This window comes from Oncorhynchus masou, chromosome 6, assembly GCF_036934945.1.
Source record: "Oncorhynchus masou masou isolate Uvic2021 chromosome 6, UVic_Omas_1.1, whole genome shotgun sequence".
NCBI lineage: Eukaryota > Metazoa > Chordata > Actinopteri > Salmoniformes > Salmonidae > Oncorhynchus > Oncorhynchus masou.
The window spans coordinates 5,865,010-5,879,588 of NC_088217.1; the positions used below are offsets into that span (position 1 = coordinate 5,865,010).

Sequence of the window (14,579 nt, forward strand, 5' to 3'; positions counted from 1 at the left end):
CCCAGCCTCGTCCCCCAGACCCCAGCCTCGTCCCCCAGACCCCAGCCTCGTCCGCCAGACCCCAACCTCGTCCGCCAGACCCCAGTCTCGTCCGCCAGACCCCAGCCTCGTCCGCCAGACCCCAGCCTCGTCCGCCAGACCCCAGCCTCGTCCGCCAGAACCCAGCCTCGTCCGCCAGACCTCAGACCCCAGCCTCCGTCCCCCAGCCTCCAGACCCCAGCCTCGTCCCCCAGACCCCAGCCTCGTCCGCCAGACCCCAGCCTCGTCCCCCAGACCCCAGCCTCGTCCCCCAGACCCCAGCCTCGTCCCCCAGACCCCAGCCTCGTCCCCCAGACCCCAGCCTCGTCCCCCAGACCCCAGCCTCGTCCCCCAGACCCCAGCCTCGTCCCCCAGACCCCAGCCTCGTCCCCCAGACCCCAGCCTCGTCCCCCAGACCCCAGCCTCGTCCGCCAGACCCCAGCCTCGTCCGCCAGACCCCAGCCTCGTCCGCCAGACCCCAGTCTCGTCCGCCAGACCCCAGCCTCGTCCGCCAGACCCCATCCTCGTCCGCCAGCCTCCAGACCCCAGCCTCCATCCCCCAGACTACAGACCCCATCCTCGTCCCCCAGACTACAGACCCCAGCCTCCGTCCCCCAGACTACAGACCCTAGCCTCCATCCCCCAGACTACAGACCCCAGCCTCGTCCCCCAGACTACAGACCCCATCCTCGTCCCCCAGACTACAGACCCCAGCCTCGTCCCCCAGACTCCAGACCCCAGCCTCCATCCCCCAGACTACAGACCCCATCCTCGTCCCCCAGACTACAGACCCCAGCCTGGTCCCCCAGACTACAGACCCCAGCCTCGTCCGCCAGCCTCCAGACCCCAGCCTCGTCCCCCAGACTACAGACCCCAGCCTCGTCCCCCAGACCCCAGCCTCGTCCCCCAGACTACAGACCTCAGCCTCGTCCCCTAGCCTCGTCCCCCAGACCCCCCCGAGCCTTGTCCCCTACTAGTCTTGTCCTCTAGCCTTGCCCCCTAGCCTTGTCCCCTAAGCCTTGTCCCATAGCCTTGTCCCCTAGCCTTGTCCCCCTAGCCTTGTCCCCTAGCCTTGTCCCCTAGCCTTGTCCCCCAGATCCCCCCCCTAGCCTTGTCCCCTAGCCTTGTCTCCTAGGCTTGTCCCCTATACCCCCCTAGCCTTGTCCCCCAGCCTTGTCCCCCAGACCCCGTCCCCAGCCTTGTCCCCCAGACCCCGTCCCCCAGCCTTGTCCCCCAGACCCCCCCTAGCCTTGTCCCCCAGACCCCCCTAGCCTTGTCCCCCAGACCCCCCTAGCCTTGTCCCCTAGGCTTGTCGCCTAGCCTTGTCCTCTAGCCTTATCCCCTAGCCTTGTCCCCCAGACTACAGACCCCAGCCTCGTCCCCAAGACCCCCCCTAGCCTTGTCCTCTAGTCTTTTCCCCTAGCCTCGTCCCCCTAGCCTCGTCCCCTCTCTGGCACCTCCCTATCATGGTGGTGATGTTTTTGTTTTTTAGGGGTTTGATGATAGTTATTGTTGTTGACCCTGTTGTTTTTGTTTACACCCTAGGTCCTGGACAGCTATGAGAAGGATGGTTTCAACTTCCTGTCCAAGGTGTTTAACTCCTCCCACTCCTTCCTGGAGGACCTGACTGGTTTGACTCAGCTACACCAGGAGACACAGAACGCAGAGGTACACACACCTCAACACACACCTCAACACACACCTCAACACACACCTCAACACACACCTCAACACACACCTCAACACACACCTCAACACACACCGCGCAAACACACACTAAAACAGAGGTACACACACATCCCTGTCCTCCATTGTCCACACCGTATTACGCCGGCTCTTTGGTTTTCTGTTGATGGTTTCACATCAAATTATATTTGTCACCAATACAACATGTTTACGTAGACATTACTGTGAAATGCTGACTTACAAGGCCTTAACTAACAATGCAGTTTAAAGGAAGAGATAAGAATAACAAATAATTAAAGAGCAGTGAGGCTATATACAGGGTATTACGGTACAGAGTCAATGTGGAGACTATATACAGGGTGTTACGGTACAGAGTCAATGTGGAGGCTATATACAGGGTATTACGGTACAGAGTCAATGTGGAGGCTATATACAGGGTATTACGGTACAGAGTCAATGTGGAGGCTATATGCAGGGTGTTACGGTACAGAGTCAATGTGGAGGCTATATACAGGGTGTTACGGTACAGAGTCAATGTGGAGGCTATATACAGGGGGTACCGGTACAGAGTCAATGTGGAGGCTATATACAGGGGGTACTGGTACAGAGTCAATGTGGAGGCTATATACAGGGGGTACTGGTACAGAGTCAATGTGGAGGCTATATACAGGGGGTACTGGTACAGAGTCAATGTGGAGGCTATATACAGGGGGTACTGGTACAGAGTCAATGTGGAGGCTATATACAGGGGGTACCGTTAGAGTCAATGTGGAGGCTATATACAGGGGGTACCGGTACAGAGTCAATGTGGAGGCTATATACAGGGGGTACCGGTACAGAGTCAATGTGGAGGCTATATACAGGGGGTACCGGTACAGAGTCAATGTGGAGGCTATATGCAGGGTATTACGGTACAGAGTCAATGTGGAGACTATATACACTGTGGTATTTCACCCAGTAGATATGGGAGTTCAAAATCGGGTTTGTTTTCGAATTCTTTGTGGATCTGTGTTATCTGAGGGAAATATGTCTCTCTAATATGGTCATACATTTGGCAGGAGGTTAGGAAGTGCAGCTCAGTTTCCACCTCATTTTGTGGGCAGTGTGCACATAGTCCGCCGTAGGCAGACCTGACAGGCTTTCTCAATAGCAAGGCTATGCTCACTAAGTCTGTTCATAGTCAACAATTTGCTTTCTTTTAGGTGGTTAAAGAATTGAATTTAACGGCTCTTTTCTGTATTTTGATAATTAGTGGGTATTCTGCTCTGCATGCAGAATGTCAATTTAGTGTTCTCCCTTGTGACCTCATAAAGGGCAATGGGCTCTATGACTGATTCAAGTATTTTTTGCCAGATCGGTATGTCAAATTGTATGTTCCTTTTGATGGCATAGAAGTCCCTTGTTGCCTTTTGTCTCAGATCGTTCACAGCTTTGTGGAAGTTACCTGTGGCGCTGATGTTTAGGCCGAGGTATGCATTGTTTTTTGTGTGTTCAAGGGCAACGGTGTCTAGATGGAATTTGTATTTGTAGTCCTGGTGACTGGACCTTTTTTGGAACACCATTATTTTGGTCTTACTGAGATTTACTGTCAGGGCCCAGGTCTGACAGAATCTGTGAAGAAGATCTTGGTGCTGCTGTAGGCCCTCCTTGGTTGGGGACAGAAGCACCAGATCATCAGCAAACAGCAGACATTTGACTTCAGATTCTAGTAAGGTGAGGCCGGGTGCTGCAGGCTGTTCTAGTGCCCGCGCCAATTCGTTGATATATATGTTGAAGAGGGTGGGGCTTAAGCTGCATCCCTGTCTCGCCCCACGACCCTGTGGAAAGAAGTGTTTTTTTGTGTGCCAATTTTAACCGCTAACTGTTAACTGTTAACTGTTTGTGTACATGGATTTTATTACATTGTGGTCTGTTGTACGGTAATTTGGTTAAAAGCCAATTTGACATTTGCTCAGTACATTGTTTTCACTGAGGAAATGTAGGAGTCTGCTGTTATTGATAATGCAGAGGATTTTCCCAAGGTTGCTGTTGACGCATATTCCACGGTAGTTATTGGGGTCAAATTTGTCTCCACTTTTGTGCATTGGGGTGATCAGTCCTTGGTTCCAAATATTGGGGAAGATGCCAGAGCTAAGGATGATGTTAAAGAGTTTTAGTATAGCCAATTGGAATTTGTTGTCTGTATATTTGATCATTTCATTGAGGATACCATCAACACCACAGGCCTTTTTGGGTTGGAGGGTTTTTATTTTGTCCTGTAACTCATTCAGTGTAATTGGAGAATCCAATGGGTTCTGGTAGTCTTTAATAGTTGATTCCAAGATTTGTATTTGATCATGTATATGTTTTTGCTGTTTATTCTTTGTTATAGAGCCAAAAAGATTGGAGAAGTAGTTTTACATCTCCATGTTGGACAGATAACTCTTCATGTTGTTGTTTGTTTTGGGTTTCCCAGAAGAGTCTATGGATACTTCAATTACATTGAGCTGATTTCTGACATGCTGTTCCTTCTTTTTCCGTAGTGTATTTCTGTATTGTTTTAGTGATTCACCATAGTGAAGGCGTAGACTCAGGTTTTTGGGTCTCTATGTTTTTGGTTGGACAGGTTTCTCAATTTCTTTATCAGGTTTTTCATTCATCCTCAAACCATTTGTCATTGTTAATTTTCTTAGTTTGTGAGCATAACCCCCTAAATCTCTTTCCTTTTTCACACCTGGTAGTGTGGTGGATGGGACTACCAGCTCTCTGTAACCTAGAGGGCAACCAGTGGGTCCGTCTCCTCTATACCACCCACCTGGTAGTGTGGTGGATGGGACTACCAGCTCTCTGTAACCTAGAGGGCAACCAGTGGGTCAGTCTCCTCTATACCACCCACCTGGTAGTGTGGTGGATGGGACTACCAGCTCTCTGTAACCTAGAGGGCAACCAGTGGGTCCGTCTCCTCTATACCACCCACCTGGTAGTGTGGTGGATGGGACTACCAGCTCTCTGTAACCTAGAGGGCAACCAGTGTGTCCGTCTCCTCTATACCACCCACCTGGTAGTGTGGTGGATGGGACTACCAGCTCTCTGTAACCTAGAGGGCAACCAGTGGGTCCGTCTCCTCTATACCACCCACCTGGTAGTGTGGTGGATGGGACTACCAGCTCTCTGTAACCTAGAGGGCAACCAGTGTGTCCGTCTCCTCTATACCACCCACCTGGTAGTGTGGTGGATGGGACTACCAGCTCTCTGTAACCTAGAGGGCAACCAGTGGGTCCGTCTCCTCTATACCACCCACCTGGTAGTGTGGTGGATGGGACTACCAGCTCTCTGTAACCTGGAGGGCAACCAGTGGGTACATCTCCTCTATAACACCCACCTGGTAGTGTGGTGGATGGGACTACCAGCTCTCTGTAACCTAGAGGGCAACCAGTGGGTCCGTCTCCTCTATACCACCCACCTGGTAGTGTGGTGGATGGGACTACCAGCTCTCTGTAACCTGGAGGGCAACCAGTGGGTACATCTCCTCTATAACACCCACCTGGTAGTGTGGTGGATGGGACTACCAGCTCTCTGTAACCTAGAGGGCAACCAGTGGGTCCGTCTCCTCTATACCATGTTTCTTGTAGGATGACAATGTCTGTATTTCTGATTTCAAGGAGGAAGTCTGGGTTCTTGCTCTTTAGGCCAAAGGCAGATGACCTCTGACCTTGTATATTCCAGGATGAGATAGTAAAAGCTTTGTGTTCCATAGAGGGTGTCTCACTGGTCTGGGTGTAGGTCCTCTTGGCGTGGGTTCTCTTGGTGCAGGTCCTTCAGGAGGGTGTCTCGCTGATCTAGGTGGGGTGTCCGTTGCTCCTGTGTGAGGGTGGAATTGGAAAGTTAGATTGCGGCCTTGTGGAAGTGGACCTGGTCATAGAGGCTGTTCTCGTCCAGGGTGGAGTGGTGAGCCAGGTAGACGTTAGGTTTTGAGGCACCATCCTGGGAAATGCTTGCATTCACCCGCTGTATGGTATCAGGGTGAGAGTATTTCCGTGGTAGCAGGGTGGAGATAACCACTTGTGTGTTGTGGAAAGTGGAAGAAGCTTTTTCGATCACTCCCTTTCCTGCTTGTCCCATTTGTGGCCGTGTGAATTATGATGTGGCCGGGGTACCCTAGTCTGTCCTCTGATAACAGGTCCAGGGCATGCCTAGTGTTTGGGCACCAGAGTTTAGCCACTTTGTGTTCTCTCTCTCCTCGTCTCTCTCTTTCTTTCTCTCAGCTGAGTAATGACTTGTCTTGGACGAGGCTCGAGTCTGCTCTGTGGGAAAATCCCATGTTCTGCCTCCACTATTTCTCTGTTCCCGCTCATTACTCAGACTGACAGAAAGCAGATTGTTGTAACTGCTGTTTCAGTGTAAACGTTACGTAATGTAAAATAGGCTTAGATAAAAACGATTCTTCTGTGTTCTATATAGAACCTGCTTTGTTTTTGGACTACAAAAGATTCTCTGTCGTTATTATTAAAATGTAAAAAAAAATAAGTACATCATTATGTTTTAAATAATGGAAAATGTGTGGTTATGACTGCTCTTCAAGATGATATTAAAGCCACCAAAATGTTCTAACATTTATTTAACAATCCCTTGAAAACAGCACGTAGTTGTCAATGATTTTAGTGGTCTCTTTGCCCCCCCCCCAATGATTTTAGTGCCCCCCCCCCCCAGCAGGCTATTCAAATAGTCCGCACCGTATTGATAGCGACTTTTAGATGCGGCAACGCAGATCCGTTCCAGTAATCAAATTTGATCTAATAAACTGGATATTCGTCAACCCTGATTTATATATTTAAATATTGTAACTTTTACACAATGTGGTAACTTTGTCAGCTTTAGAAGAAGTGATCTCCGCATGTGTGGTTCCCGCTGTAAAGCTTGGACATTAGACCAGTGGAAATGTTAGATTTTTCATTCCAACCACTGTGTCTTTGTAAGATGTGTATTTCCCACTGTGAAGCATGGAGGAGGAGGTGTTATGGTGTGGGGGTGCTTTGCTGGTCACTGCCGTTCGTATAAGCTGGTTAGCGTAGCTAGCGTACAGAAATCGGTGGTGGTGGTCAGTTGATTGGTGACGATGACATGTTTTTGGGTTGACATCCATAGAAGTATTACATTTAAGCAATAAGGAACCGAGGAGGTGTGGTATATGGCCAATATAGCACGGCTGAAGGTTGTTCTTAAGCACGTCACAACGCAGACAGCCTGGACAGCCCTTAGCCGTGGTATATTGGTCGTATACCACACACCTCCCGAGGTGCCGTTCACCATTTCTTAAAAAAAGGTACAGTAGTAAAACTAGTAGTGGTAGTAATACTAGTAGTGGTAGTAATACTAGTAGTGGTAGTAATAGTAGTAGTGGTAGTAATACTAGTAGTGGTAGTAATACTAGTAGTGTTATTGTAGTGGTAGTAATACTAGTAGTGGTAGTAATAGTAGTAGTGGTAGTAATACTAGTAGTGGTAGTAATAGTGGTAGTAATACTAGTAGTGTTATTGTATTGGTAGTAATACTAGTAGTGGTAGTAATACTAGTAGTGGTAGTAATACTAGTAGTGGTAGTAATACTAGTAGTGCTATTGTAGTGGTAGTAATACTAGTAGTGGTAGTAATACTAGTAGTGGTAGTAATACTAGTAGTGGTAGTAATACTAGTAGTGGTATTGTAGTGGTAGTAATACTAGTAGTGGTAGTAGTACTAGTAGTGGTATTGTAGTGGTAGTAATACTAGTAGTGGTAGTAATACTAGTAGTGGTATTGTAGTGGTAGTAATACTAGTAGTGGTAGTAATACTAGTAGTGTTATTGTAGTGGTAGTAATACTAGTAGTGGTAGTAATACTAGTATTGGTAGTAATACTAGTAGTGTTATTGTAGTGGTAGTAATACTAGTAGTGGTAGTAATACTAGTAGTGCTATTGTAGTGGTAGTAATACTAGTAGTGGTAGTAATACTAGTAGTGTTAGTAATACTAGTAGTGGTATTGTAGTGGTAGTAATACTAGTAGTGGTAGTAATACTAGTAGTGGTAGTAATACTAGTAGTGGTATTGTAGTGGTAGTAATACTAGTAGTGGTAGTAATACTAGTAGTGTTATTGTAGTGGTAGTAATACTAGTAGTGGTATTGTAGTGGTAGTAATACTAGTAGTGGTAGTAATACTAGTAGTGTTATTGTAGTGGTAGTAATACTAGTAGTGGTAGTAATACTAGTATTGGTAGTAATACTAGTAGTGTTATTGTAGTGGTAGTAATACTAGTAGTGGTAGTAATACTAGTAGTGCTATTGTAGTGGTAGTAATACTAGTAGTGTTAGTAATACTAGTAGTGGTATTGTAGTGGTAGTAATACTAGTAGTGGTAGTAATACTAGTAGTGGTATTGTAGTGGTAGTAATACTAGTAGTGGTATTGTAGTGGTAGTAATATTAGTAGTGGTAGTAATACTAGTAGTGGTATTGTAGTGGTAGTAATACTAGTAGTGGTAGTAATACTAGTAGTGTTATTGTAGTGGTAGTAATACTAGTAGTGGTAGTAATACTAGTAGTGTTATTGTAGTGGTAGTAATACTAGTAGTGGTATTGTAGTGGTAGTAATACTAGTAGTGGTAGTAATACTAGTAGTGTTATTGTAGTGGTAGTAATACTAGTAGTGGTAGTAATACTAGTAGTGTTATTGTAGTGGTAGTAATACTAGTAGTGCTATTGTAGTGGTAGTAATACTAGTAGTGTTAGTAATACTAGTAGTGTTATTGTAGTGGTAGTAATACTAGTAGTGGTAGTAATACTAGTAGTGTTATTGTAGTGGTAGTAATACTAGTAGTGGTAGTAATACTAGTAGTGTTATTGTAGTGGTAGTAATACTAGTAGTGTTATTGTAGTGGTAGTAATACTAGTAGTGGTAGTAATACTAGTAGTGGTATTGTAGTGGTAGTAATACTAGTAGTGTTATTGTAGTGGTAGTAATACTAGTAGTGGTAGTAATACTAGTAGTGCTATTGTAGTGGTAGTAATACTAGTAGTGTTAGTAATACTAGTAGTGTTAATGTAGTGGTAGTAATACTAGTAGTGGTAGTAATACTAGTAGTGTTATTGTAGTGGTAGTAATACTAGTAGTGGTATTGTAGTGGTAGTAATACTAGTAGTGGTAGTAATACTAGTAGTGTTATTGTAGTGGTAGTAATACTAGTAGTGGTAGTAATACTAGTATTGGTAGTAATACTAGTAGTGTTATTGTAGTGGTAGTAATACTAGTAGTGCTATTGTAGTGGTAGTAATACTAGTAGTGTTAGTAATACTAGTAGTGTTAATGTAGTGGTAGTAATACTAGTAGTGGTAGTAATACTAGTAGTGGTAGTAATACTAGTAGTGTTATTGTAGTGGTAGTAATACTAGTAGTGTTATTGTAGTGGTAGTAATACTAGTAGTGGTAGTAATACTAGTAGTGGTATTGTAGTGGTAGTAATACTAGTAGTGGTAGTAATACTAGTAGTGTTATTGTAGTGGTAGTAATACTAGTAGTGGTAGTAATACTAGTAGTGTTATTTTAGTGGTAGTAATACTAGTAGTGGTATTGTAGTGGTAGTAATACTAGTAGTGGTAGTAATACTAGTAGTGTTATTGTAGTGGTAGTAATACTAGTAGTGGTAGTAATACTAGTAGTGGTATTGTAGTGGTAGTAATACTAGTAGTGGTAGTAAAACTAGTAGTGGTAGTAATACTAGTGGTGTTATTGTAGTGGTAGTAATACTAGTAGTGGTAGTAATACTAGTAGTGTTATTGTAGTGGTAGTAATACTAGTAGTGGTAGTAATACTAGTAGTGTTATTATAGTGGTAGTAATACTAGTAGTGTTATTGTAGTGGTAGTAATACTAGTAGTGGTAGTAATACTAGTAGTGTTATTGTAGTGGTAGTAATACTAGTAGTGGTAGTAATACTAGTAGTGTTATTATAGTGGTAGTAATACTAGTAGTGTTATTGTAGTGGTAGTAATACTAGTAGTGGTAGTAATACTAGTAGTGGTAGTAATACTAGTAGTGTTATTATAGTGGTAGTAATACTAGTAGTGTTATTGTAGTGGTAGTAATACTAGTAGTGGTAGTAATACTAGTGGTGTTATTATAGTGGTAGTAATACTAGTAGTGTTATTGTAGTGGTAGTAATACTAGTAGTGGTAGTAATACTAGTAGTGTTAATGTAGTGGTAGTAATACTAGTAGTGGTAGTAATACTAGTAGTGGTAGTAATACTAGTGGTGTTATTATAGTGGTAGTAATACTAGTAGTGTTATTGTAGTGGTAGTAATACTAGTAGTGTTATTGTAGTGGTAGTAATACTAGTAGTGGTAGTAATACTAGTAGTGGTATTGTAGTGGTAGTAATACTAGTAGTGGTAGTAATACTAGTAGTGGTATTGTAGTTGTTGTGGTAGTGTTTTCCTCAGGGTTTTGAGATATACTATATCTCAGAAAATGTATCTTCCATACAACCATCCAGTAACACACAACACCCAGCCAGTAACACACAACACCCAGCCAGTAACACACACAACAACCAGCCAGTAACACACAACACCCAGCCAGTAACACACAACACCCATCCAGTAACACACAACACCCATCCAGTAACACACAACACCCAGCCAGTAACACACACAACAACCAGCCAGTAACACACAACAACCAGCCAGTAACACACAACACCCAGCCAGTAACACACACGACAACCAGCCAGTAACACACACGACAACCAGCCAGTAACACACACGACAACCAGCCAGTAACACACACGACAACCAGCCAGTAACACACACGACAATCAGCCAGTAACACACACGACAACCAGCCAGTAACACACATGACAACCAGCCAGTAACACACACGACAACCAGCCAGTAACACACACGACAACCAGCCAGTAACACACACGACAACCAGCCAGTAACACACACGACAACCAGCCAGTAACACACACGACAACCAGCCAGTAACACACACGACAACAACCAGCCAGTAACACACACACAACAACAACCAGCCAGTAACACACACACAACAACAACCAGCCAGTAACACACACACAGCAACAACCAGCCAGTAACACACACAACAACAACAACAACCACCAGCCAGTAACACACACACAACAACCACCAGCCAGTAACACACACACAACAACCACCAGCCAGTAACACACACACAACAACAACCAGCCAGTAACACACACAACAACAACAACAACCAGCCAATAACACACACAACAACAACAACCACCAGCCAGTAACACACACACACAACAACAACCAGCCAGTAACACACACAACAACAACAACAACCAGCCAATAACACACACAACAACAACAACCACCAGCCAGTAACACACACAACAACAACAACCACCAGCCAGTAACACACACAACAACAACAACCACCAGCCAGTAACCCACACAACAACAACAACCAGCCAGTAACACACACAACAACAACAACAACCAGCCAGTAATACACACAACAACAACAACAACCAGCCAGTAACACACACAACAACAACAACAACCAGCCAGTAACACACACAACAACAACAACAACCAGCCAGTAATACACACAACAACAACAACAACCAGCCAGTAACACACACAACAACAACAACAACAACAACCAGCCAGTAACACACACAACAACAACAACAACAACCAGCCAGTAACACACACAACAACAACAACAACAACAACCAGCCAGTAACACACACAACAGCAACAACAACCAGCCAGTAACACACACAACAACAACAACAACCAGCCAGTAACACACACACAACAACAACAACCAGCCAGTAACACACACAACAACAACAACAACAACCAGCCAGTAACACACACAACAACAACCAGCCAGTAACACACACAACAGCAACAACCACCAGCCAGTAACACACACAACAGCAACAACCACCAGCCAGTAACACACACAACAGCAACAACAACCAGCCAGTAACACACACAACAACAACCAGCCAGTAACACACACAACAATAACAACAATCAGCCAGTAACACACACACACAACAACAACCAGCCAGTAACACACACACACACAACAACAACCAGCCAGTAACACACACAACAACAACCAGCCAGTAACACACACAACAACAACCAGCCAGTAACACACACACAACAACAACCAGCCAGTAACACACACAACAACAACAACAACCAGCCAGTAACACACACAACAACAACAACAACCAGCCAGTAACACACACACAACAACAACAACCAGCCAGTAACACACACAACAACAACAACAACCAGCCAGTAACACACACAACAGCAACAACCACCAGCCAGTAACACACACAACAACAACAACAACCAGCCAGTAACACACACAACAACAACAACAACAACAACCAGCCAGTAACACACACAACAACAACAACAACAACCAGCCAGTAACACACACAACAACAACAACCAGCCAGTAACACACACAACAACAACAACAACCAGCCAGTAACACACACAACAACAACAACAACAACCAGCCATCAACACACACAACAGCAACAACCACCAGCCAGTAACACACACAACAGCAACAACCACCAGCCAGTAACACACACAACAGCAACAACAACCAGCCAGTAACACACACAACAGCAACAACCACCAGCCAGTAACACACACAACAACAACCACCAGCCAGTAACACACACAACAACAACAACCAGCCAGTAACACACACAACAACAACAACAACCAGCCAGTAACACACACAACAGCAACAACAACCAGCCAGTAACACACACACACAACAACAACCAGCCAGTAATACACACACACACAACAACAACCAGCCAGTAATACACACACACACAACAACAACCAGCCAGTAACACACACACAACAACAACCAGCCAGTAACACACACAACAACAACAACCACCAGCCAGTAACACACACAATAACAACAACCACCAGCCAGTAACACACACAATAACAACAACCACCAGCCAGTAACACACACAACAACAACAACAACCAGCCAATAACACACACAACAACAACAACAACCAGCCAATAACACACACAACAACAACAACAACCAGCCAATAACACACACAATAACAACAACCACCAGCCAGTAACACACACACAACAACAACCAGCCAGTAACACACACAACAACAACAACCACCAGCCAGTAACACACACAATAACAACAACCACCAGCCAGTAACACACACAATAACAACAACCACCAGCCAGTAACACACACAATAACAACAACCACCAGCCAGTAACACACACAACAACAACAACAACCAGCCAATAACACACACAACAACAACAACAACCAGCCAATAACACACACAACAACAACAACAACCAGCCAATAACACACACAACAACAACAACAACCAGCCAATAACACACACAACAACAACAACAACCAGCCAATAACACACACAATAACAACAACCACCAGCCAGTAACACACACACAACAACAACCAGCCAGTAACACACACAACAACAACAACCACCAGCCAGTAACACACACAACAACAACAACCACCAGCCAGTAACACACACAACAACAACCACCACCAGCCAATAACGCACACAGCAACCAGCCAGTAACACACACAACAACAACAACCAGCCAGTAACACACACAACAACAACAACAACAACAACCAGCCAGTAACACACACAACCACAACAACAACAACCAGCCAGTAACACACACAACCACAACAACAACAACCAGCCAGTAACACACACACAACAACAACCAGCCAGTAACACACACACAACAACCACCAGCCAGTAACACACACACAACAACAACCAGCCAGTAACACACACAACAACAACAACCACCAGCCAGTAACACACACAATAACAACAACCACCAGCCAGTAACACACACAATAACAACAACCACCAGCCAGTAACACACACAATAACAACAACCACCAGCCAGTAACACACACAACAACAACAACAACCAGCCAATAACACACACAACAACAACAACAACCAGCCAATAACACACACAACAACAACAACAACCAGCCAATAACACACACAACAACAACAACAACCAGCCAATAACACACACAATAACAACAACCACCAGCCAGTAACACACACACAACAACAACCAGCCAGTAACACACACAACAACAACAACCACCAGCCAGTAACACACACAACAACAACAACCACCAGCCAGTAACACACACAACAACAACCACCACCAGCCAATAACGCACACAGCAACCAGCCAGTAACACACACAACAACAACAACCAGCCAGTAACACACACAACAACAACAACAACAACAACCAGCCAGTAACACACACAACCACAACAACAACAACCAGCCAGTAACACACACACAACAACAACCAGCCAGTAACACACACACAACAACAACCAGCCAGTAACACACACACAACAACAACCAGCCAGTAACACACACACAACAACAACCAGCCAGTAACACACACACAACAACAACCAGCCAGTAACACACACACAACAACAACCAGCCAGTAACACACACACAACAACAACCAGCCAGTAACACAACCACAACAACAACCAGCCAGTAACACACACACAACAACAACCAGCCAGTAACACACACACAACAACAACCAGCCAGTAACACACACACAACAACAACCAGCCAGTAACACACACACAACAACAACCAGCCAGTAACACACACACAACAACAACCAGCCAGTAACACACACACAACAACAACCAGCCAGTAACACACAGCTATGGGTGTTTATTCTCTCTGTTTTGGATGATGTTCAGTACAATACAGGAGAACTATTGCTGATTTT

The 14,579-nt window shown here is 44.9% G+C and overlaps 1 protein-coding gene across 2 annotated transcripts in view; it reads left to right on the forward strand.

Moving 5' to 3' along the window:
- The window catches only part of atg7 (ATG7 autophagy related 7 homolog (S. cerevisiae)), a 126,775-nt gene that overhangs the window by 78,683 nt on the left and 33,513 nt on the right, over positions 1–14,579 (forward strand). For both annotated transcript variants that reach the window (XM_064967453.1, XM_064967454.1), the window contains exon 18: positions 1,564–1,686. In XM_064967453.1, the coding sequence (XP_064823525.1) occupies positions 1,564–1,686 (123 nt within the window). The remainder of the gene's footprint in view (positions 1–1,563; positions 1,687–14,579) is intronic.